The sequence below is a fragment of the Emys orbicularis genome, chromosome 10 (assembly GCF_028017835.1).
Source record: "Emys orbicularis isolate rEmyOrb1 chromosome 10, rEmyOrb1.hap1, whole genome shotgun sequence".
NCBI classification, from domain to species: Eukaryota; Metazoa; Chordata; order Testudines; family Emydidae; genus Emys; species Emys orbicularis.
Window position 1 is genome coordinate 67,414,771 of NC_088692.1, and position 26,660 is coordinate 67,441,430.

A 26,660-nucleotide genomic window follows, 5' to 3' on the forward strand; every position below is an offset into this window, starting at 1 on the left:
TGTTGTAGAGGAACAATATTCCGCATGTTCCTCGGGAACTTTTCTTTGTGTGATTGTGTAAAAGCTGTGATGTTAACTATTTAAAAACTAAACTCTTAACTGACTCCTCTTCTGGGCAGCAGGAATTCATAATAAAAATTTCTAAGAACATTGTGTTCCATTTTCTAAGTAGTGATATTTAACTCTTTTCCTATTCAAAGTGTTTTGGAGGTTATTTTACTATGTATTCTGGCCTCTTTCTGGCCTTTATCCCATGCCATAAATGACAACAAGCCAGAGTGCCCCTGAAACTTCCTGCATCAGAACCCAGTCAATGTATTATTCTAGTGATGGTATGATTCAACAGTGGTTCACCTCTCAGAACTCTTTCTTCTTCTCTTAGAGACAATAATTTCAGAGCACCCCTGGCAATCTGGCAAATTGAGTGATAACTACAGTTGTTTATTGTTACTGACACTTTATGCATTTGAACTACAATACTTCATACTCAGTTTACATTTGTAGTAACAAAGTTGGGGAAGAGGAAAAATGTAATATATAAAAATCTTAAGGTAGTACAATGATTTGGGTATGATAGGGAGGACAATCAATTTAATTAACATTACTTTTTTATATAGCTTTTTATATATTTTTATATATAATGAAAGCAGACATTGAAACAAAATAAAAAGCTATGGGGTAGGGATCTCAAATGTATAAACATTTGGAAATGTTATTTTATACATAATTATTTTCTGGGAAATCTATCACAAAAGGCTACATTATTTACCCTGCACAAATCCTCATAAGTAGTTGTTTGTGTTTCCATTTTCACCATTCGTTTTTATTTCCAGCCACTGAAAGCTCTTGCTAATTCTCTAAAATTGCTACTTGGATTTAGTTCCTCTTCTGCACCCACAACAGAGTCTATTAGCCTGCCAAGATTGGGTCAGCACCCATGATTTAGATGCTAGACAATAAAGAATAGATTGTGTTTCAGTTTTGTATGTTTGTGACAATCCCCATATTTTCTGTATTCTTCTCCCCACCTGATGGGGCACAGCCTTGGCTTTCCAGCAGAAGTTTCTTTTTAATCATGTCCTCCGTGGAGCCTTCGTAAGCCAAGAACAGAAAACAGAAACTTTATTTATACTCTTGCAGAGCTCTTGTTTCTGAAATAAAATTTATCAGCTGCCTTTTTAGTTTGGGGCACACCACCCAGAAATGTTCTTACATACTTCATGTAATCAAAGACAGAAAATGACACTGGATCTAGGCATTGGTAGTCAGTCTTGGACTACTGCTTGATTGAAGCAATGAAGGTTGCTTAGAGTAAGCAGACCAGGCATTGTCTGCTCTGTTTGATACAGTACAATTTTTACTTGCTGTTGTAAGATACTAAGTTCTACATGCTAGTTCTGCATACGCATTTACAGCTGTCTCATCATCTTCTGGAACAAGGGACCAGTATCAGTTGCAAGGGCTCATATCTCGCAAAATGCTAGAGCTGTAAATGCTTTAATAGAACAGTAAAGACACATTTGAAACCAGTGTTTTTCTTGGAAAGCGAATGTTTTGATCTTTGTGATACATGGGTACACAAGAAGTAAGATGTTTAGATTCTCAGGATTTCTCTCACCTTTACTAGAGATAAAATCTAAATGGCATAGATTTTGGCACTGAGCATAGAGTAATTTTAAGGTTTAAGATTGTCCGTATACTCTTTGACAAATTTTAAACATTTCTACATTTGTGATGGATGGATGGATTGGTGAGGGTAATGGACTAAATGAGCAGCAGGTAGATATCTAGCAGATTAGAGGAAACAAAATATTTACCATGTAACTTCATACTGAATATTGTAGCTGAAACTGGGTGGTTCTTTCATTTTAAACAAGCTAGAGGCGTAACACTTCATTGTGATGGGTTTTTTTTTTTTTTACAAATCTGTCTTTAACTTGTACTAATGAAGATTTTTTTTCTCTTGTGAAATGACAGATACTTTAGATGAATACTTTGAATATGAAGCTGAGGAATTCCTGGTCTCCTTGGCTTTATTGATTACTGAAGGTCGAACACCAGAATTTTCTGTAAAGGGTAGAACAGAGGGTTTCCATTGCCCTCCAGCACAGTCAAGTCAGCCACTAACATCTAAGCATGAGTGCACCGACAAATTGGCCCAGGTATGACAATATCAATACAAGATAAATACCATGGGGTATTTATGGGGAAACCATGGAATCTTCAACTTGTGCGAATTGTCATGGCTCCATTGTCAGTTGAGCTATGGCAATTTAAATCAGCTGACAATCTGCCCCGTAGCTTTCTAGTTAAGCACTAGTGACAGTCACTCACTCTCTATATAAATTGTTTTTTTTCCCTTAAACAAATATGTAATTGAAAATAGTACTGACAGCGTAATTCTGTCCTTAACAAACATCTTATTATATAGTCTATATAAGGCATTTTGCTGAAGAACATAACATGTACTTGTATTCTTATACCGTTCTTCTTCTTCTTCTGCTTCTATGTAGTAGAATGGTATCAAGTTTTTTATTGTCTAGGTGTATAGAACCATAATTTGCATTAATGGGATTTTTGAGAAAATTTAGACTTTTCCCTAATTTTTGTTGCATTTTTAGATAATCTTGGACATTTATTTTTCTGTTTTGATCATTGGTGTTTGGATGGGGGAGTTGGTGCAGAAAGGTTGGGGCTCTTCAGTCCCTAAATAAGAGATGTTGATCCAGAACTCAGTAAACCTGCACCCCTGGCATGCAGGAGAATTGCTCCGGCCCAAAGATTCTAACAACTCCAACAGGATATTGGACCCCAGAAGGGTGGACTTACAGAGAGTGAGAAAAGTACAAGTAGCAGAGTACAGTTGGTGGGAAGCTCCTCTATATGATCTCTCTTTTCCCCACAAATTCTCTAAATTGCCACCTTAGAGCTTTATTACATCTTGCATTGGTAATGGCTCTGCAGCCTTCTTTGTGATTTGAAAAACTCAGATGTGTTTTCCTGGATCGGGCCCTTAATGCTTTTACTTTTTTTGAATGTACTCTTAAAGCTGATTTTAAATCTAACTCGTATTGTGCTTTTTGTTGTTGTTGTTGTTTTTTTTTTAAGTGTCGTCAAGCCAGACGAACCAGGTCTGAGGTTATGCTACTGTGGAAAAATAATATTCCTATCATGATAGAAGTGATGCTACTTCCAGACTGTTGCTATAGTGATGAAGGGCCCACCACAGAAGGGAGTGATTTAAATGATCCTGCAATCAAACAAGATGCATTGCTGTTAGAAAGGTGGATTTTGGAGCCAGTTCCCCGACAGTAAGTTTGGGTGTGGAGGTTAGTTAATAATTTAAGGTGACTGGATTCTTGCAGGGCAACTGGCTGGTTTAGTAACTTGGATTTGAATCCCAGATTATTATTGCAGTTCTTAGAAAATAATTGTATTCTAGTTCAAAATTTGGGCTTGATTTTTCCACAGCCTAGCACTTTGTGTAATCACCTGAGTTAGGTGGGTGTAAAGTTTAACTAACTTAGAATGGTAGCATTTTGCACTCACTTTGAAGAGGTATAGATAACTACATACGGTGCAAGTTAGTGGAGAATCAGGCCCTGTGACTATTTTAGCATGCTAGATGTATTTCATTAAGGACATAAGTCTCCTTTCATCACAAAGTTCACCTCAAATAATATTGTTTTGTTTCTGGCACTTAGAAAGGAAATTTATTTTCAGTCATTTTAATGCAGGTTGTTTTGATGATGCATAGCGTCTTTGTGTATCTTTTTATAAATTGTGCACTGAACCATAATTTCCTGCAGGATGTTTAGAAAATGTGTGACTTAAAAGTTCAGGAGTAGTGGAAGGAAATTTTGCAGCAACGGATCTTGTTTTGAAAAAAATATTATTGGTTTCTAAGATCTTTAACAAGATTAAAGCAAAGCTGCTCCAACTGTTTAATTATTTTGCTGTTTTTTGTAATGGCTCTTACCAATACCTGCTTATTTCTTTTAATACATTTTAGAAGTGGAGATCGCTTTATTGAAGAGAAGACCCTCTTATTGGCTGTCCGCTCTTTTGTTTTCTTTTCTCAGTTGAGCGCTTGGCTGAGTGTTTCACATGGTGCTGTTCCTCGTAATATTCTGTACAGGTAGGTCTGATGTAGAAAAGAGCCATTTGTTTGTTCTTAGTGGGTAATTGCTGAATAGAAAGTAGCCTTAGAACAATTGATTCCCCTCCCCCTTTGCTATTTACTTTCAGGAGGGATATATGGATGGGCTTTGCTCGTTGTTTGTTCTAGCATTTGGTTTGGGGATTTTGCAAAGTATGACAGTTGCCAGTTTCCTTAATGAATTGTATTCGTTGTATTTTTTTTAATATAATTGTCTTTAGAAAAATCTGCATATAATGTAAATTTATACAGAGGCTTTTCTGTATTGTTTCAGAGTAAGTGCTGCAGATGTGGACCTGCAATGGACTTTTTCCCAGACGCCAACTGAACATGTGTTTCCTGTTCCTAATGTTTCTCACAATGTGGCCTTGAAAGTCAGTGTCCAGTCCTTGCCTAGACAATCTAACTATCCGGTTTTGACCTGTAGTATTCACACCAGCCTGGGCTTTTATGAAAAGGGAATACAAGAACATAATGTACATCAGCACTGTGATTCCATTGAGAGAGAGCAGCGCAGTGTGTCCAGTTCACAGCGTTCATGTGGAAAACAAACATGGACATTGATACCTGAAGGCTTGCTTAATGCAAAAATATCCCCTGAATTTACTACATCGGTGAGAAACGTAAAACTTTATCCAGCAACTGGTCTTGGGTCTGCCTTTGGGACATCACAGTCTAAAGTTCAGTGCTATAATGCTATGGGGGACAATAAGACACAGCCACATGAAACATCAGTCAGAACTTTTAAATCCTTTTCTTTGGTTGATCCCCAAGTTCCAAATAGTCACTGTTCCCGTCAGCCCATAGGAGAGACTAATCCTTTGATAGGTTCTTTACTTCAGGAGCGACAGGAAGTTATAGCAAGAATTGCTCAGCACTTGATTCACTGTGATCCATCTACTTCACGTGTTACTGGATGTCCATTAAACATGCATGAAACCAGTTCAGTTACTTCAAAAGTTTTTTGGAATATGTATGAAGATGAAGGCTTGCTGAAAAAAGGCAAGGAAACATCCTCTGTTTCTACTGCTAACACAGATATTATGTTATCAGAAGACTGCAGTGAAGACCAGACAAGAGCAATACCAGAGAACCCATTGGTTGATTCCCATGTTCCTATGAACCACTGTTCTCGTCAGTCCATAGGAGAGACTAATCCTTTAATAGGTTCTTTACTTCTGGAGCGACAGGAAGTTATAGCAAGGATTGCCCAACACTTGATTCACTGTGATCCAGCTACTTCACACATTACTGGGCGTCCACTCAATGTACATGAAAGCAGTTCAATCACTTCTAAAGTTTTTCAAAGTTCACATGAAGATGAAAACTTGTTGAAGAAAGGCAAGGAAACATCCTCTATTTCTTTCTCTAAGTCTGACGTTACCATAAAAGACAGCAGTAAAGTAAAGACCAGAACACCTGATACCCCTCTGACAGCTTGTAGACTTGATGGTGAATTGAAGGCTTCTCCAAAGCCCCAAGCAAGAAGAAAACTGATTCTAGCAAAACCCAGTGAAGTTGTCCAAAACACATTTCAGCAGACTCCAAATAAAACTACCAATTCGTTTACTAGCATAAATATATCATGTAGCAAAGAAAATAAATCTGAACTGCCAGATAAACTGGAAACAATACTTTCAGGTTGTCCACATAAAGACCAAATGACCAACAAAGGCATTAGTAAACAGTGTTCAAATTTCAACACCACTGATGAACAGATTTGCAAAAATAAACTTAAAGAAAGAACAATCACGAGTGAGAATAGTCATGGAGACTGTTTAATCAATCCACAGTTAGATAAATCCAAAATACTTGAAGGTACAAAAAAAGCGACACTAATGCAGGCATCTAATATTTTGCACAAAAATGAGCTTAAGTGTTTAGACAAAGACTCAAAAAAACCAAATATATGTGAGCAAAATACCCAACTTGTTAGTATTGAAAATTATTTAAATAAAGACCATGACAATTTCAAATGCAAAAATAAGCAAGATAAACTGAAAACTGCACATGATGAGAATGAAGACCCAACTGACTATGAATTTCAAAGCAATTCCCAGAAGAAATCTGTAGACGACTATTTGGCTAGGTGTGAACGACTGAAGAATGCAGATGTGCTGGTAAGTACCTACCTGACAAGAGGGGAGTGGGTATTTAAATAACTTAGAGTATATTCTAGATCTACTCAGAAAGAATCTCTAGATGTATAGATTTAATCATGCTCTTATATGAAACAGTGTAGTTAAAATCTCTGCTTTCAGGTCTGAAGATTGGTCTTGTGCTTTCCCCCCCCCTCCTGTTATATTTAATATTTAGAGGAAAACTGCCAGGCCTCACACATAACAGAGCTGTTAATGAATATTCCCACAGTCCTACTTCATTTGTCAGACTTCTTGGTTTTATAAGTAGAACAATATCTAACTATGCAATATGGTGAATAACAAGCGAGCTAGTCCATAGTGGCTGTAAGTTGGCACCAAAAGGAAACGCTTCTTTAGAGGATGCATGAATCTGTTGTACTTTGTTTCCTAAAATAGTAATACCATAGATCTAATTTCTCTGAACCAAGGTATAATCTTAAAATATGCTGCAGGGAAACTGGAAAAACTTTTCAATTTTTGAAGACAAGTGAGAAACATTCAGAACTGAATTTTAACTTGATAGGCCACCTGAAGTATCCTATTATAGCTTGAGTAAATGTCTTTTACTTACAGAGAATACCACCACTCAAGCATTCAAGTATATGGCGGAAACACCATTTTCACTCTATGGATGGGACTGTAACCAAGGCTTTCCATCCTCGAACTGGATTGCCTCTACTTTCAAGTCCTGTAAGTTACTACTGTGATTATTTTTTTAGCTGTTTTTTTGAAGAAAGATTAAATAATTTTATATTTTAATGTCTAGGTGTTCTAGAAAATCTGATAAAAGCTCATAGATATTTTTCAGTCTAAGTTAGTACGGCAAATTTGAGGTAAAACTTGAAATAGAATGATAATTTGGAAAAAGAAAATGTCTGAGAGCTGATGATATAGCATCTTAATCACAAAGGGTTAACTTTACAGCAATTTGTAGTATAGACAATGCCCTTCATTTCCAGTTTTTATTTCCCAAGGATTTATCAATATTTAGTTCAAAAATTCACTCTTAAATGTAGAATGTAAAAAGTTTAAGATCGTATATATTTCTGCATTGTTTTTGTAATTTGTTATATCAGAATTGTCACAGACCACAGGATTTGTGATGGCAGTCTTCAAAGTAATAAAATATTATTTTTCCTTAGGTTCCACAGAGAAAAACACAATCTGGGTGCTTTGATCTGGACTCATCTTTGCTGCGATTGAAATGTTTGTCTACAAGAAGGTATTCATCCTTTTCTACTTACAAGAAAGTGTGGGAGTGTATTCAGTGGAATAATTACATATATAAACTGTGTCTGTAAGCAAGTGAATATGTAAGCAATAACACACGAAGTGGGTGAGGCAAACTAAACCAAGCCAAAATGTGGGTGTCATTCATAGGAACCCTTCTTTAGAAGTACTCTGTCTTCTAAATAGTTGTAACAATTGGGATGAGTTCCTTTGCAGTAGCACTAGATTGATGTACATTTGAAATGTGCTGAAATCAGTTAGAGATTTTATACCATAATTCTTCCTTTTACAATAAATAATTAGTTCATAGCTCATAATGTAAAACAGAGGGCACTTTTAGTAAGAAAAGAGTTTCACTTCCATTTTGGAGATACATATATATATATATATATTTTTTTAATTGTAACAGCTGGCTCAGATGGGTTTACAGCTGCGTTGCATTGCTGGAGACTTGCAAAGCTGCCAGAGAAAACGGGGGAATCTATCCCATAGTAGTTTAGATTGATAATCCAACAATATCCCACTCAAGCAAAGGAAGTTAGTTGCTTGACTCCTTTTATCTCTGAAACATTTTTTCCTTACATTCTGTCATGTATATTTTCAAATTTTTGCAAAGGCATGCGGGATCAGATTTGGATTATTTTGGTGAAATCTTTGCCCCCTTGACTTCAGCGGGGCCAGGATGTTACCCTTTTAATTCCTCTGTAGAAGTTAAGGGGTTCGTTATGATTTCTCATAGACTAGTATGCATAACTTGAAAATCTGTTATTGTGGAAGCTAGTTAATGGAGATTTCAAGACATGTCGAAATAAAACACCTGTATACAAGAGAAAAGAATGTTGACACTTTGTTCAATTACTACTGGTAGAATGAATGGACAACATAAATTCTTGTGTTTTCATCTATTTTTAGCATACAAATTATGAAAGCATTGTCCAGTGCAGGTTATTAGAAAATGGCTATATTAAGACTTTGTCAGTATAATTCTTTAGTCATTATTTGTTTGGGACTATATTTTGTGATGCTTGCATAAAAAAAAAAAGATTTTCTCCACAGCTGTCTGTATGCATAACAGAAAACAAGGAACAAATAGTATTAATGTCATTAAATTATTATGCCTTTTTTTGAATAGTCCACAGCAATGTATAAACACAGACAGTGACCCAGAAGGCCATGGGAAACCATTTCTGAGTTCCAGTGCTCCACCCATAACAAGTCTTAGCCTTCTAGGAAACTTTGAGGTATTGTATGTGCTCCAAAAGTCCCATACTTATAATACTTACTTAGTGTGTTATAAAGGGTTAATTATACTTGTGTGATTCACTAAGTTCATTATTAAACTGAGCAAAAACCCCTTTGTTCTGATCTCTACTTACAAAAGGTCCCCAGCCCATCTTCACAAGCATGAACATCAAGCAAATGGTGGGAATGCTGTTATCTTTTATTCCAGTTTTAAGGGATCAGACCTTTTAATTGTTAATGCTTATACTAAGATCCTGTGGAAGTAATTAAAAAAACTAGTTTCTCACAGTTTGACACTTAAAGTATCATACAAGCTAATGTAAATGGAATGAGTGAAAATGGTGTAGGGCAGATATTAAGGCACTAGCCTTTCATTTCAGGAAACTTGTGTTTCTAAATTTAATTTAAGTGACCAGATAGTGTCCTATTTATAGAATGCTAGTTCTAGCTGTGAATTTTTGGTATGGGATTATTTCACTTAAAAGGGGTAAATTGATTTTTATTTTTTGTAGATTTTATATGCCAAAGAAAATTATTGCATAGACCCATTGGGGTGTTTCAGGGGTTTTGTCACATACTTCAGTGGGAGCAGGATTGGGGTTCATGTGTTGTTTACTCTTGAACTAATGCCACTCCACTATATGTTTAAAAGTTGGAGGTATGTTTATGGTTTGGTTATGATTTTTGGCCAAGTCCCCTCACAGTAGCCCAAACAATGAAGTTCTTATGCTCACAAATTTCCAATTTGAAGTTACTGGAAGTTTTGCCTGAGCAAGGATTACAGGATTTGGCCCATTATGGGCTATATTATGTCTTTTAAAGTACACCCTACACTGGGTGTCCTTGTGCCTGAAGCAGGTACAGTGCCTCCCTGTGCCCCGAGGAGTGCAGAGAGAGCACAGGCACTGCACTGCTCTTGCCAGAACTACAGTGTCCACTCCTTGCTACACTATAGTAGCTTTTCTAGGGTTACCATTCGTCCGGATTTTCCCGGACATGTCCGGCTTTTTGGGCCTCAAATCCCCATCCGGGAGGAAATCCCAAAAAGCCGGACATGTCCGGGAAAATAGGGAGGGAGGGCCCGGCGGTGCTCGGCCGGGCCTGGGCCTGGGCCAGGGCCCAGGCCCGGGGCCGGCGGTGCTCGGCCGGGGCCCCAGGGCCCGGGCCCGGGGCCGGCGGTGCTCGGCCGGGGCCCCAGGGCCCGGGCCCGGGGCCGGCGGTGCTCGGCCGGGGCCCCAGGGCCCGGGCCCGGGGCCGGCGGTGCTCGGCCGGGGCCCCAGGGCCCGGGCCCGGGGCCGGCGGTGCTCGGCCGGGGCCCCAGGGCCCGGGCCCGGGGCCGGCGGTGCTCGGCCGGGGCCCCAGGGCCCGGGCCCGGGGCCGGCGGTGCTCGGCCGGGGCCCCAGGGCCCGAGCCGAGCCGGGCGGGAGACACCGGGGCCAGAGCCTCTTGGCCTGGGCTGGCCGGCCGCCGGAGGGAGCCGCTCGGCCAGGGGGGCCGGACTGGGCCGAGCCGCACTCCGCCCCAGCCCCAGCTTACCTGCTGCCTCCCTGTTTCAGGCTTCCCGCAAACATTTGATTCGCTGGAAGCAGGGGAGGGGGAGGAGCAGGGGGCGGAGTGTTCAGGGGAGGGGGCAGAGTTGGGGCGGGGCTGGGGGTGGGGAAGGGGCGGAGTTGGGGTGGGGCCGGGGCCCTGTGGAGTGTCCTCCTTTTTTAAAACTAAAATATGGCAACCCTAAGCTTTTCTATGCATGTGCAGAGTTGGGGCTCTCGTGGGAGAGGCTAGTGCAGGCAGCAGTACTAGCCTTGTGGAGTCCTCAAGTTCTGTAAGTGTAGTGGCTGCTATTGCGCCCAAGCCCAGCACACAGCAGAAGAATGGGACAAAGGAGATCTCTGCACCATGTTATGTCTGTCTTTACTTACACATCTATGCAGGGGAAAGTCACTCTTGCTACCCCTGATTTTAAAAAGAATGAGGAAGATGACTGTGAAAGCTGTGTATGATAGTTAGCAATAATTTAATTACAAATTAAAGTTTACAGAAAAGTTCGGCAATAACTTTTTGCTCTGTTTTCTATGCTGTATACCTAACCAGAGGCGTGTGTGCATTTTGGTCTTTCAGGAGTCTGTCTTGAACTATCGTTTAGATCCTCTAGGCATTGTTGATGGCTTCACTGCTGAGGTGGGAGCAAGTGGAGTCTTCTGTCCCACGCACATGACTCTTCCAGTCGAAGTGTCATTCTACAGTGTTTCAGATGATAATGCACCCTCTCCCTATATGGTATGTGTGTGTTTGGTTTTTTTCTACTTTCTTCTGCAAAAATCTAATGGAAATGTCTGCACATTTTAGAGAATTTGACTAGCTCTTTCTTAGAATCTGTTCTGTTTAAAGCAGCTTGAAGTCTGGCTTGAGGGCCAAATATAACACTTTATAGCTACTTTATTCCTATAATTCTGGGATGAGGACAAAGCTGATTAACTATAGGCTTTTGTTCTTGGTGAACTTGCATAACTTATTTCTCTAGTAAAAATATGCACCTACAAACAAACATTAAGGCTGTGCACTTCATTATGCAAGTGTGTTAATATATGCATGTGGCCCTCATGCTCCTAGCCAGTTGCTGGTACACCCTTTGGAGTCAAAAAGTTGATTGACCTATGGTTTAAAAAGAATACTGTACTACCAAAGCTGGGAAACTAAAATGACCCCTAACAGCCATGGTTTAATTCAGGGGTCGGCAACGTTTGGCACGCGGCTCGCCAGGGTAAGCACCCTGGCGGGCCGGGCCAGTTTATTTACCTGCTGACGCGGCCCCCACTGGCCGCGGTTCGCCGTCCCGGGCCAATGGGGGCGGCGGGAAGCCGTGACCAGCACATCCCTCGCCCGCACCGCTTCTCGCCGCCCCCGTTGGCCTGGGACGGCGAACCGCGGCCAGTGGGGGCCGCGATCGGCCAAACCTGCCGCATCAGCAGGTAAATAAACTGGCCCGGCCCGCCAGGGTGCTTACCCTGGCGAGCCGCGTGCCAAACGTTGCCGACCCCTGGTTTAATTTGTGGATATGAACAGCAAAGTTCCACTGTGCCTCTGCCCTGCATTTCTACTATGACAGCAATATTTTTGTACACTTCAAAACCCTATATGCTAAAAAGCAAAAGGGCCTAACATATGCCAATGTTTTCTGGAGAAATATAGTAGCCTGTCTCAGTTTGTTATAGGCTCCTTGGTAGGAAAAGTTGAAATTATGTGGGTTAACAGATCCAATTTTGAGATACAGATTTTAGTGTGCATATGGTAAGTAAGATCTTTGAGGGCTTATGTAAATTATTTAGCAATTTAGGAGCCCTTCTGAAAATCCCATTCTTTAAACTAAGTCCTAGCTAATGTGTATTTTCAAGAATAAATCTTAGATAATGTGTATTTTTCAAGAACAAGATGTTGAAAAATATGAAAAGGCTTTAGAAAATGAGAGAGGGGAATCTTTTTGGTTTTTCTGTTTTAAGCTTCAGGGAAGTAGTTACATTTTTTTGCCTTTTTTTCCCCCTCCTTTCATCTCACTGAAAACAAACACCTCTCCTTTGCTTTCATCTCCCTAGGATTATTTCATATAGTGGTTTTCAGGTCATGCAGTGGATTCTGGTGTCCCATGGATGGCTAAAGCACCCTTGCTTGTTTTATTAGCTGGACTTCATTGTTCTGATTCTTCTCCACATGCTGTAAATAATCATGTAATGTTATGGTTGTGCATCACAGAACTAGTACAACATTTATCTAATGCAGTGGTTCCCAAACTGGGGTTCGTGAACCCCTGGGGGTTCGCAAAATGTTACAGGGGGTTCTTAGGGGGAAAAAATCCCTAACGGCGGACAGAACTGTCCCTAGGGACCCCAGACAGCAGGGAGCCAGCAGGCCGGAGCCCCTGGACTTCCAAGAGCTAAGCAGATCAAAGCAAGCCTATCTATCACATTGAGGAGATTCAAACTTCAAGACTCCTTATAAGAAATGGAAAAGGAGGTGGATATTTTTTGCTGTTTTTAAAATTTAATAGGCAGCTAGTGGTGGTTTTAAAATTATTATGAAGAACAAGTTTAAGCTTTGTTGTAACATGCGTTGTTTGCCTGAACTGCTCAACACGTGAATGATTGTGTAGGAGCAACTCTTTGAGTTGGCTTCTGAAATACCTTCATGCTGTTTCACATCTGATACTCCTTGATGAAACATAGGAGTCTTGTCTTAGAACAGACTTATTCAAAGTGATACAAGCTACGAAAGTGAGATCTTGGAAGAGTGTTGCTGTTTTCATAATGTAATATAAATACTTTAATGATCAATACTTATTACACACTATTTATTATTAATTATTATGTCATAAAAACAAATTTTATATTTCCCAGATCACTGCTTTTATATTTCATACTCAGGTAAAGGAGAAAATCCCTGGAAACATTCATTTTTAGGAGGGGAGACTTGACATTTTAGTGAAAAGGGTTCACAGGTTGTTAAAGTTTGGGAACCACTGATCTAATGCCTCCACTATCAAAAAGATTGTTTCTGTCTTTATGGCCAGTTTTTCAGTGCTGCTGTGCTATTTTGCATGCCCACAAAACATTGCGTACTGCAACATTATCAAACTTGCACTTTAATGCAAAACCTTAACAGGGATCTCAACAGAACAACTTCCCAAATGCATGGAATGAGAGCTGGTCAGATGTGCGGTCCTGTTGGTATAATTGATAAGATTTTGCATTGGAATGCAAGCTTGATGAAATTGGGGAATATTTTTGATCTCGGTTTAAGAGGGAAGTGAAAGTCATATGGAGTGTTGGAGTTTGTTATTGATAGTGCTGTAGACAATAAGAAGCTGGAAAGAAATGCACAGTTCTTTCCCCTTAACTTATTTCCACTCTTTCAAAGTTTTGGGCCAATAGTTTGTATCCTACCATAACTTACACTGCCATTAAACATAGCTTTTGTTTGCTAGTAGAAGATGGCCAATCCATGGCTACTTTTAGCAAATACAGTATCTCCGACAACCAGAGATGGGATGCTTGATGGGGAGTGCTCTGAGTTACTACAGGGAATTCTTTCCCAGGTGTCTGACTGGTGGATCTTACTGATTGCCATATTTGGGGCCGGGAAGGAATTTTCCCCCCAAGTTGGATTGGCAGATACCCTGGGGCGGGGAGGGGGGGCGGAGGTTGCTTCCTCTGCAGTGTGAGGCACGGGTCACTTGCTGGCTTGAACTACAGTAAATGGTGGATTCTCTGTAACTAGAAGTCTTTGAATCAAGATTTGAGGACTTCAGTAACTCAGTCAGAGGTTATGGGTGAGGTTCTGTGGCCTACAGTGTGCAAGAGGTCAGACTGGATGATCATGATCTCTTCTGGCCTTGAAGTCTACGAGTATGATTTGGAACATCAGAGTTTGGCTTAAACTGAAAATTTGGGCCTGTCATACTGATTATAATCTTCCAGTTGACAGCTGTAAGATCCATGGTGCTGATTGTAATAGTGTCTCGTGGATGGAGTGGCCTCCCCACTCATTAGTTCAGTTTAAAAAATAACTGTAAATATATTTAATGTCTGTAGTTACATGGATAAAGCATTCTCATATGTTAACATTTTACAAGTGTTTATATCCTAAACTTGTCATCTATTTTTTTCCTTAAGGGTGTGATTACTTTAGAATCCCTTGGTAAAAGGGGTTATCGGGTACCTCCTTCAGGAACCATACAAGTGGTATGTATTTTATAGCATACACTTGCATAACAGTTCTCTCCCAAACATATACACAACTAAGCATTTGCTGCTGCTGCTGTAGCATTGGTAAGTAACAGACTGCATTTCTGCTAGAAGATTCCCTGTTTTTCCACAGTAAGCTCTCAAAGAGGAAAAGCACTAAAGTGAATTTATCAGACTGGTGGTTATATGATAATTACTGCCAGGAAAAATGCCTCTTAAAGATAAACATGGTTGGCCAGTAATGCTTATATTTTGTTGTGAAGTTCTGAATTTCCTTAGTACTCAATACAGATTACAAAAGGAGATTTTTGGAGACATCATTGGGTGGGGAGCTTGTATATGTGTGTTACATTAAACAAGTGTGAAATGTATGACTTGTATGGGTGTGTTATACATGCCAAGTGTGTATACAGCATAATAAGATGCATACTAGTGTGTATGTACTCCTATATAGAAACAAAAAAGGAGAACACAGTGCATGATGCTACAGTATATAGTCATGTGGCTAAAATCTGGTGTTATTACATCTCTTAGGTGTGTTAAGAGGATCTCATGAGAGATCAGTGGATTTTTGCTATGGGTGTTTGTTTGGTTTTTTTTAGTGGGATGGAGGGCCTTGGATGGTGGGATTAATCTTTATATATTTTAATCATTTCTCACTGTGACTTAAATTTTCCTGGAGCAATATCAGATGCCACCTGTGGACACACCAAAACCACTGGCACCAAGGAGCTCCCTGGTGGGGAAAAAAAAAATAGGTTATTTGGTTAAAGAGATGTCCACCAGATTGGGACTGGGGTTGCTGAATACGAAGCTGTGTAGGTACTATAATATTGTGATTTTTTTTCAATGCATAAGTGTGTGCATGCTAGTAACTCATGGCAAATTCACCATACATTTTAAACGTACCCCATGAGAGAGTCTGAGGTAAGTTATCCAAGATTCAGGCCCCTAATTTGTAACAGCTTTCTTAGTGGCCTTTAATTTAAAAAAAAAAAAAAAAAAAAAAAAAACACAAAAAATCTAGTCCATTATCTGAATTATAACATATTTCTAATTACTTTTGATTTTCATTATTTGTATCAAATCCATATTTGTGCTTAAGCATAATATCACACCTCAATATTTCAACAAGCCCTAATTTTCTATAAATGTTAAAAATTGGAAATTAGAACTATACTCCAGAAATTGGTAAGCAAACCAGACAGCATAATCTAAAACCAACACTGCATCTCCTTGATGAATCCAGTGCAGGATCACATGTGAATTCAGGATTCTTTAAATCTGTAGCAGACCATTGTAATTACTGGAAACACAGCATTAAGGTCAGAAAATAATCTAAACAGAAAGCAGACACAAGGAGCAAACAAAAGTTTGTGTTGATTACCAAAGTAGTAAGAGTCTGCCTCTTACATAAAGAACTAGTTTGTGCTAATGACCTCCTTTAATTATGTTAATGTGAAGGGAAAAAATAGACAGTTCAGTTTCCAGTAGCTCAAGTGTAGAAATACAGGCTAAACAATAATCTTTAAATTAACTTCCTATATAAAACAAGGGAACAGAGCACATAGAAGCCATCCAGTGAATCTGAACCATGATTATTTGTTGGCACACTGAATTCTCATATCTTGTCACCCTTTATTATTCAGCAACTCTATGAATCAGCTTTATTTTCTAAAATAACTCTTTGTCTTTTTCAGACCTTATTTAACCCTAATAAGACTGTGGTGAAAATGTTTGTGGTGATCTATGACTTACGAGAGATGCCAGCCAATCATCAAACATTCCTACGGCAAAGGACTTTTTCTATTCCTGTGAGACGAGAAGTAAAGAGAAGTATCAATAAAGAAAACATTCGGCAGACTGAAGAAAGGCTGCTACGCTACCTCATACATCTGAGGTAAGATCCTCAGCGTAAAACAAAATAATTCACTTACTTCAGTCCTGAACTCATAACTGCCATGCAAACAATACAGCCTTATTAAAAATAGAATACTTTTAACTTTGTCTTCAATGAGAATTTGTAGTTAACTGTAGAGACTATGAGGAAAAATGATAGTAAATAATTGGGACTTTGAGGAGAAACTTGGTTAAATTTAAGACTGTTTCTTGGCATTCCAGCCATTGGTGCAGTCTTGCATATTACTAATTCCTTTACATACTGATCCAGACACAGTCTTCACTGGATAAATGTATCTCTTTCTAAGGTGTCTAACAGTAGGATCCTGTCTGTGGTGGTTGTCCAAGTAGAAGCTAAGAATCCTATGTGGCTCTTTTTGAATAGAATATAGGATAACCCCAGTATCCTGATCCATGCCTCCTTCTCCGTAAAATGGGTTCTTACATAAAAGGCACTCTCTAACCTATTGATAAAAACAAAATAACTGTTTCATTTGTTTACACACTTACTACTCTATGACTTATACATTCTTAACTTTGTGAAGAATTTTGGGACGATTGTTTGAATACTTTAAAGGCTGCTTGAAACCAAACACTATCTTCTTGTTACTCTGGCTGTAATTAAGGTTGCTATATAAAGCCAAAGGGAGGAATATTTGTCTATCCTGTCAATGAGATGAATGCCAGCTCTGATGCACCTTGTCCTTATGCTATTTGCAGTTTTGTACCTGCAGCACTGCAGTAAAAAAGACCACCTAGAAATGCAAAGATTATCTGATTGCAGCTCTTCAAACTTGATAATAGTTGACACTTTAAGATTAATTAGTATAACAAAATAAAGAATGTCAAAAGGAGATATAGTGTCCATTTATAATTTCAGGTTTAAGCACCAAAGGAGTTAAAAATAAGGAATGTTAGGGCCTAATTAAGAAATATTTTTCCATTGCTTTGCATCTTTAACAAAGGTTACCCTTACTCATATAGCAAACTTTTATTTTAGCTATGCTCCCATTATTTTGTAATTACTTAATGTAATGCTCATGAATGCCCCTGCTTAGTAGCACCAGCTTTTTCCCAAGCCAGTTTTCTTATACAGCTTTGTTTGTGCATTTTAAGTCTGTGGAAGCTAGTCTAGCCCTGGGATTCCCATAAACAGAAGTTGACAAACACTTGATAAATTGTATATTGGTTTCCTGAAGTGGACAAATACAGATCATAATGAGATCACCAAATTTTTATAGGTGTGAATTGTAGTCTGGATTGGCATTCAGTCCACCAGCGCTCACTAACTCACAGCGCATCACTTAGCCTTTCTCCAAAAATAAACTTCTCTGCGGAACCAGTCCTGAAAAAGTCAGCTGAGCCCAGGTAAAAGGGCTCTGCTTACATGAATTGCTGAATTGATGCAAAGGAACTGGGACATAAAATTCTAAGGTGGCCAATTAATGGTGGCCAAGTGATTTTGGGGTGTGGAGGTAGAGGAATAGCAGATACGGGCCACTTCTTGGTTCCTCTTCCAATTCAATTCATAGATTTGTGCTTTGCTTGTTCAGTAAGTAAAATGCCCTTTTTTTCCCTTCTCTATGGTCTTGTCCAGGTAGCTGCTGTGTAGATCATACCTGTGTCATACATGGAGATATAGAGTCTTCCCCACTACTTAGCCTATCAGAAGGGCAGCATTTCTACTGCATTTGGCCCTAGAATACGCATGTAATTGGGCTCAGCATTTGGATCTATGGTAGGGAAGAAGTTATGGATTTGCAATTGGTGTACTGCAAAAAACCCACTAAAATGAGTAGTCAGTTGGCTGTATGATCTCATCTATAATGGTTAGATGTTCAACTTGCTGGTGACCATCTGCTGGCTATATCACCAGTCTTTTCTGCTTGAGATTGAGACCCAAGCAATAGGCAATTCTAATAAGAGAAATATATGGAGTTTCTCAAAATATTAACTTTAATTTCCAACAATGTTGAACTAGTAGAAGGTATAAAAGAGGATACTCTAAATTTTACAGTAGATCATATTTCTTGCTGACTGATGTGTAAAGATTTGTTAGAGATGCAAGAATAAGAATTTTTACTAATCTATCATTTATATAAAAATAGATACGTTATTTTAAAGATTTGTTTAAAACAATGTGCCTCCCTTTAAACTAGTTCTACCAAAAACATCTATATAAAAAAAAGAAAGCACATTCATTTTGTTTTCATAGTTGAAGTTGGCCTGGAAATGTTTGGCTTCTTTATAGTAATAGTAGGTTGAAAACAAGTAACTTAATTTTACTTGCTGAAACTATATATGTGTTTTGCTCAAAAACAAATCAAGTCACAGAACTGTAAACTGCATTGTGGCAGCATCTGTTTGTGAGGCACTAATTAAGGTTGTGTCAGCACTTCTATTCTAATAGGTTCTTTTCAAGTGATTGTAACTCAGCAAAAACATTTGCCCAAGGCTGAAACTTGACACACAGTCAAATTTTTAAAAGCATCCTTTAAAACTTCAGGTTTAGTTTTGCTTATGCAGTGTTTCACGCCCATGTTTTTGTGTGTTCAGAAACTCTTGGGTACCCTTATGGAGTGTATTTGTACTTGCAGATAGAGTATCTAGGAAGGCCCAAAACGCAGTTTGAAGAGAAAAGTAAAATTGCTTTCCTATGCAAAATCTCAGTTGTACCTGCAGTTTTAGAAGCCTTTGAAAATATTTGCCTGCCAAGTCTCAAGACAGACAGAATTTTGTATTATATTCAGACTTACAGGGATGTAAGAACTGCAATGCAGGGATGCAAGAATCAGACCTAGGGGTCCAGCTAATCTAGTGTCCTGTCTTTGACAGTGGCCAGTACCAGAAGCTTCAGAGGCTTCTATAATTGTCAATTAAAGAGTAACCTGTCCACAGCATATCTTTTATTGATTCATTTTTTAATTTACTATTTTTAATCCACCCTTTCTAAAGGGTGCCACAGTAATATATATTGGAACATCCCTCTCCTTTGCGAATGGAACTTAATTTAGGTTATGAGTACTATATTACTTATTGGCTAAGCTGTAATTATTTCTTGGAACTGTATGTTAATTAAAATTAAGTTGAATAGCCTCTCATCTTGTGTGCCCAAGAACTAGTTGCTCAAAGAAGCAATTGTTGAAAGTGTTGAGAAATTTCTTCTCTAAATATTGTCCTGATTTGACATATGACATGACATGTTTATAGGTGGGGAGCTGAAGTCACAAATTATTACTGCTTTATTAGACTTAGTTGTCTCGTTGATCTTCTTCAGCATTGCACTCTCAGGATTTTTCCAGATCTGGAGGCTGTTAGTATAGTCCTACTAGGATATTTGTATTTCTCTGATACGGGATTTGTGCTTATATTCTACTGTAAGATCCTTAGAAATTTTACCACACTAGATTTTTTTTTATATATAATCTTACAGATACAGTACTATATCCCCCCTTCTGCAACCTAATCTTTCTGTATTTTGAGTTTTTCAAGTAATACAGTGTTCTCTATGTATCATTCCTCCATGGTCCAGTAATGATTTTCATTTAAGGTCCTCTTTTGCTGCCAGACATTCTAGTTTACCTGTTTTGCTGTTAAGCTTCCTGTATATTGATATCTCTACAAAGATACCATCTGTCAGAATTTCTGCTGGCTTTAACTTGGTTCCTTATCATGACACATTCCTTATAATGGAACTTCCACAGCTCTTCAAGAATTTTACCTAAGGACATAGTGTGAGGTAGGCCCCATCCTGGACATTACACTCTACCCTTGCATGGGGTATAAATGTTTCAGTCAGATTCTTTGCTTATGTGGGAAGCAAAGTTCCCATGATAAGGCTATTCAAAATTATTCTTTATGATTAATGTTTCCCAAAGAGAATGCGGAAATAAGTCTCCCTACTGTAGAGCAAGAAGCTTGAGGAGTGAAAAAGTGTTTCCATTTCCCCATCTGTAAAATGGGGATAATACTTCATAGGAACACTTCAAGACATAAATAATTTGCAGCTGATGCATCTATGTAGTCAACCCACCATTGCCACAATATCTCAAGCGAAGTTCCTTCAGTTCCCTCTTTAATATAAATCCTAATTCAAATTAGGCACTAACATACTGCACTGCACAGTGAACTACTGAGACAATCTCATTACCTTATTCTTTACCCACAATGAAAAAAAACTCATGGCAATATGTTTGTGTGTTCAAATACACAATGATAGTAATGGATCATAACTTTGCAGCAGCCAGGAGCCACGTCCTGCAGCTCCATTGTGGTTAAGGCCTCTGCAGCCTCAGATGGGGGAGCAGCTTTATTCTCTTAAGTACAGTTGTGTGGATGAATGATGATATGCCCACTATCCCCATGCAAATATCGGATAGAGTCTGTTTCTATATCCTGACTGCCCCCATGCAGTTAAGCTGGTGGTTCTGCTACATTAAGAGCCTTCAGCTTTTTTTTATACCTCTAGGATTTCACTTTCTTGGTTAAGGCATGTCTATCTGTTTTGTCTTTATTCCTCATTTAAATGGGCACAGTACTTTTATTTCAATGTGGTCACATAGTTAAGGGTTTTACATGCACAAGCAGCAAGAAGTTCGGTTATTGCTCCCACAGGAGCTGCAATTGTGTGTTGTTTTGTTTGTATGGTATGGGCAATAGCATTACATTCAGCTGCTGTAAGAATTGTAATTCTGCATTTCCTGTATGAAGCAGAGTGGGGCCTGGGTATCTCTGGAGGGGAATAGGAAAATGAATTTTCCTGCAGAGACCACTGAGCTGCTCTGTGGAAATTAATTCACCCACCCTGTTACTGAAGCGGCACAGCAGCAGATCCTTTGTCGCCATCCCACCCACCAGCCAAAAGGCCCAAATCCAAATTTCAGGTGCAATAGAAATGGTCAGTTCTGCTTTATGAGGAACTTCCACAGTTGGAGGAGGAGGAGGCTGGATTTTCCTCTTAGAAAATGTCACTCTACTGTCTTCATTTGGCAAAACTCACCATTTTGTGACTACCATTGCTGGGTATAGGCCAAGTATTGGCAATGAGCTGTTGCGACCCAATGTGTGTGGGGGGGCTACTGGTTCTGAGCTGTTCCTGGACTCATTAGTCACTCCTGGATGTGCTCTTACTAAATCATCTTCCTTTATGTTTCTCTAGAGTGGGCTGCTGCAGGATTTGGCACACAGGGTTGCAGAGAACTCTCTGTGTGGATCTTTGGTATCCCACATTAATATCTCTCCCCTATGTAGCTAAGCAATGTTGGGTCTGCTAGGTTATAGGCTTTTGTCCTCTCTGCTGGCCTATGCTTTTTGCTCAAAGAGCAAAAGAGCTGAATTAAGATTGCGTGACCTTAAACTTTCATTTCCTGCACTTTTTCATTTTGCCACATTACTCAGCTAATGCATACTTTTGTGTGTTCAAACACTGTAGCCCTGATTCCTTAACTATGCACACTTTTTTAGAAGTATCATGTAAAGGTGAATCTGTTTTGATGTTTAGAAGTTACAGATAGTAAATTTTTTAAAAACTATTTACTATATATATATATATATTGTCTTCTTAGGTTCCAGAGTTCCAAATCTGGAAAGATCTACCTCCACAGAGATGTAAGGCTCCTGTTCTCTCGGAAATCAATGGAAGTTGATAGTGGTGCTGCGTATGAACTCAAATCTTACACTGAATCTCCAACAAACCCTCAGTTTTCACCAAGATGTTAGCAAGCAGTGAAAATCAGAGTATTAATTGAATTACCAGATTACTGTTTACAAGCAAAACTTTGGCATGGAATACAGTGTAAAATTAAATATGTAAAGAAATGAAAGTAGTGCTCAAGTGAGAGTCAATACTCTTCTGTGATCCTGGACCAGTTTTTGTAAAAGGTTTCTGGAATGAGCTTTGTGTATTCCAAGTAGACTGGAAACAAATACTTAAATCTAATCTTTTTGTACTGTTTAAAACCACTTCATTGGATGTGTTGCAATCGCAAATTCCCAAGTTAGTTTAGTGTTTACACCTTTTATTTTATTTTATTTTTCAGTTATTTAATATTTAATGTTTCATTTAATACTCAAGTGATGTTTGTCTTTAGTGTTCTAATGTAGCACAAATCCTATGTAAAATCATATTATGTATTTTTGACATTAATAATATTGAAATCTGAAATATATACAGAAGTCTTTAATTTTGCGTGATGTGTTTTTAAGTGATATTCATTTAAGTTATTGAAAATTAGGATGAAATTTTGAACTTCCATAACATTATCATACTATGCAAGCATGTGGTTTTCCTTGTTTTCTCTCTCTAATTTTAGTGACACCCCATTCTCATTGCTTCCCACACACAAGTCCTTTTATAGCACATGCAGCCATAATACAGAATGTGTTTCTTTAGCTACTCACTAGTTCAAATCATTGACCCAGTTCATATTTTGCTCCTTTAATTTTTTTTCCCCCCCCTGAGTGGATGCTCTACTAAGAACATTTCTGGTTCTGTTCTAGTTAGTAAAAAATGTCACACAAAATTATTATCCTATACCTGATTTTCTCAATTGTTTAAAAATGTACTGTGAAAACAAATTAGTACTTATATCTTAAATATATGCAAAAACTATTAAACTTGTAGTTGGGTTTTTTTTTTAGATGAGGATTTTCATGTAAGCTCAAAAGTATATTTGATAGATTTTTCCATTTAGGCCACTAGGTGGCTACATAAAGTTGTATATTGTATTGCATTAGCAAATACTTGTAAACAGTCAACCAATCACATGAAATACTCTCCAGTACATATGTATTCCTGAAACGAAACACTTTCCCAGATTACAGTCATCATTTTATTTGTTTTCATGAAAATAAGCTTTCAATGTCTCAAAATAATATTTACATAACAGAAGTACAGTAAGTGTTAGCTTCTCACTAGCTCAGTTACACATCAGTCTATCATTTTTCCCTTGCTTGCCTTGACCTTGAAGTTGTATACCTAAATGTTCTCGTTTTTATTAATGTTGAATACTAATCCTTACAGTATTTGGCAAAAGCTTTTAGATGTTAATTGCTCAATGAATCTGATCACCACTGTACCACACAGCTTCTTTGACATCAATGTATCTCTTAGTGGTAGAAAAAGGACATTTTAGTGTTTGTTAGGAGCATAGTTCCAATGCACAATAAACACTTGGGAGAAAGGAAGTCTTTATTAAACTTCCAGACCCTTCAATTAAGATAAGAACTCAATACACCTTGCCTGAGACCCTGTAGAGGCCCTCCAGTAAAACCAAGGGAGACTATACTTTCCTGATATTTCACACATTTTCAGCTGTCTTAGAGCTACGGTTGCACAGCTTGCAGAATCTAATTTTTATAACCTTGGCAGGATTTTTTTTTCTGTTATAATAGTGTCTTGAAGATTAAAACTAAACTTCTTTCTAGAGATGTGAGAAAATCACATTCTAGCTACAGCTTTCAGTCATGTGCAAATAGTGTAAAGGAAGTTGTGGAAAGGTTCCCTGTTAGTAGCAAAAACTTCAGGTGCTGGAGCTGTACTGTGTACATAACTACTTTCTGGGATAGTAATGAGAATGTGTCCTATTTTCTCTGTATCTGCTGTTCAGGTATAGAGTATGTTTCAGAGGAGTTAGTGTACGACATGTCATGAAGCATAAATTCCACACGAGTCCAACAATTCTGCTTGTGCATACAATATTTTATTCTTTTTATACTTGTGTAACTTTTTGTTTATGCTGCAAAGTATAGAACTGAAATTCACCAACTATGCTTGCTTCACTGCATGTACCAGTAGCATAGTAAAAATGCCAGAGTCCAAGTCACATTAGCTTCCACAGTTGCATTTTCAGAAATGGTGAATTATATCTCTTAAAGTTTGCTAACGTAATCAAGTATCAGAGGGGTAGCCGTGTTAGTCTGAATCTGTAAAAAGCAACAGAGGGTCCTGTGGCACCTTTAAGACTAACAGAAGTATTGGGAGCATAAGCTTTCGTGGGTAAGAACCTCACTTCTTCAGATGCAAGTCTGAAGAAGTGAGGTTCTTACCCACGAAAGCTTATGCTCCCAATACTTCTGTTAGTCTTAAAGGTGCCACAGGACCCTCTGTTGCTTTTAACGTAATCAAGGCATCAGTCATTAAATGTCTTTTTCCCATTGTCTCCCTCTGGAAGTAAAAGATCACAGGTAGTAAGGCCTTTTTCAAAAATGGAAAACTATCTGCTGCTTCAAGCTCTTTTACATAATTTACAATAAACACTGCATGCTTATATAGCATCTTTCAGCCTGAGGGTACTGTAATGCTCTGTAAAAAGGAATCATTTTACTCAGCATATGAATGCTACTATTTACAACAGTGCTTTACATATCTACTACAGTAAAGTTTAGAACAATAAGTGAGGGCAGGTGAGGGTGTGTGAGAGAGAGACCCTTTTTATTTGAGGAGTCTGGTGGCACATAAAAGACTTAACGGATTTATTTGGGCATAAGCTTTTGTGGGTAAAAACCCCACTTCTTCAGATGCATGGAGTGAAAATTACAGATACAGGCATAAATATATATTGGTACATGAAGAGAAGGGAGTTACTTTACAAGTGAAGAACCAATGTTGAAGGCCAATTTAGTCAGGGTGGATGTGGTCCACTCCCAATAATTGATGAAGAGATGTCAATACCAAGAGAGGGAAAATTGCTTTTGTAGTGATCCAGCCACTCCCAGTCCTTATTCAAGCCCAAATTGATAGTGTTAAGTTTGCAAATGAATTGTAGTTCTGCAGTTTCTCTTTGAAGTCTGTTTTTGAAGTTTTTTTTGTTGAAGAATGGCTACTTTTAAATCTGTTATTGAGTGTCCAGGGAGATTGAAGGTATCTCTTACTGGCTTTTGTATATTACCATTCCTGATGTCTGATTTGTGTCCATTTATCCTTTTACGTAGAGACTGTCCAGTTTGGCCAACGTACATGGCAGAGGGGCATTGCTGGCACATGATGGCATATATCACATTGGTAGATGTGCAGGTGAATGAGCCTCTGGTGGTGTGGCTGGTGTGGTTGGGTCCTATGATGGTGTCGCTAGAGTAGATAAGGGGACAGAGAAGGCAATGGGGTTTGTTACAGTGATTGGTTCATGGGTTAGTGTTTCTGTGGTTAGAACTGCAAGAGGATTTTAAAGGTGAACTGCAAAGGGAAACAAATTGGGCTTATGCTCTTACGATGAAGACTTTGGTATCATTTTACATTGTTTTTACATCAGAAATTCTGATACTATCTAGCTTGAACATTCTGCTGATTGACAGAACTATGAAATTATTACTTCAAGAACGAAGACAATGAAAGTAGAGACGGAACAGACATTTTAGTCAGATTGTTAGTCTTTCTTTCTCCAGAACATTGTAAAACGCATCCAGAAGCCTCCCAGCAAAAACAGGAATGACCAAATCTGAGATGCCTGGTTTTTTGATGGTAAAAAAACAAGCAGAACAAAAACTTAACAACCAAACATCACAAACCTTCCAGGCCTTCTTTAAAATGCCATACCTCACGCACACATATGATAATCCCAACAAAGCTGGAAACACTGTAGCGGGCATGTCCATTCTCCCATCAAGCCGGTGTGACTAGAGGGTGGAAGACCCATACCATCTAAGCTCCAAAAAGCTCAGAATTTACTTTTATTTCTGGAAATATAAATTCGTTTTCCAGAAAGCAGATTCACTTTCAGAGGTATTACATTAATGCATACAGGGGCCTGGCTACCTCTGGCTGTTGCTAATGAGCTATACAGCTTTTCACTTGTAAGTTTCCAGTTTGTATCCTACTCAGCTCAGCAGGGATTAAAAACTGATCCTCCTATCTAACACATTTGATACCTCCTTTATGAGATGATGAGTTTGGTTAGTCTCAGTTCCAGCTCCCACATCACAAATTCATCACTGCACTGTGGGACTGTTCTTACTCTTACTTTAATTACAGTGCCCAACACAATATAGCTCTGATCTTAGTTGGGTCCTTCAGCAAGACCTCTTATCCTAGCAGCCAAAATAGCCATGCTCACTATAAATTTGTCAGAGTTGGCAAGGGAAGTTGGGGGAAAACACCAAAAAGATGATTGAATCTTTTAAAAATCTCACTATTTTAATAAAAGTGCTTTCAGCCTCAGTTTCCCCCCCACTCTCAAGATGTATGCAGTGCTCTCTGTGCCACACCACACAAACATCTTAGCTCACTCCATGTGCTCTATCCTAATAACTAGCACATCT

At 38.7% G+C, this 26,660-nt stretch overlaps 1 protein-coding gene across 3 annotated transcripts; it reads left to right on the top strand.

Moving 5' to 3' along the window:
* The first annotated feature begins 2,077 nt into the window (after positions 1-2,077).
* On the top strand, positions 2,078-22,987 carry ATOSA (atos homolog A). 3 transcript variants are annotated; one of them, XM_065411758.1, is made up of 11 exons: positions 2,101-2,162; positions 3,109-3,311; positions 4,013-4,138; positions 4,434-6,279; positions 6,874-6,990; positions 7,443-7,522; positions 8,663-8,771; positions 10,891-11,049; positions 14,436-14,504; positions 16,208-16,407; positions 21,971-22,987. In XM_065411758.1, the coding sequence occupies exons 2-11, from the start codon at positions 3,142-3,144 to the stop codon at positions 22,122-22,124; spliced, it is 3,030 nt and encodes a 1,009-aa protein (XP_065267830.1). In that variant the 5' UTR covers positions 2,101-2,162; positions 3,109-3,141; the 3' UTR covers positions 22,125-22,987. The 3 variants fall into 3 exon arrangements, with proteins under 3 accessions (XP_065267831.1, XP_065267832.1, XP_065267830.1); XM_065411759.1 differs by lacking the exon at positions 14,436-14,504 and having other exon boundaries at positions 2,078-2,162; XM_065411760.1 differs by lacking the exons at positions 7,443-7,522; positions 8,663-8,771 and having other exon boundaries at positions 2,078-2,162.
* Positions 22,988-26,660: the final 3,673 nt, after the last annotated feature.

What these genes read in the sequence shown, in the direction of transcription:
- ATOSA (XM_065411758.1), top strand. Translation starts at nt 3,142, where the DNA reads ATGCTACTGTGGAAAAATAATATTCCTATCATGATAGAAGTGATGCTA. An exon ending in TGAAGAATGCAGATGTGCTG is followed by an intron (nt 6,280 to 6,873) that starts GTAAGTACCTAC and finishes TTTTACTTACAG; the next exon opens with AGAATACCACCACTCAAGCA. An exon ending in CGCTACCTCATACATCTGAG is followed by an intron (nt 16,408 to 21,970) that starts GTAAGATCCTCA and finishes TTGTCTTCTTAG; the next exon opens with GTTCCAGAGTTCCAAATCTG.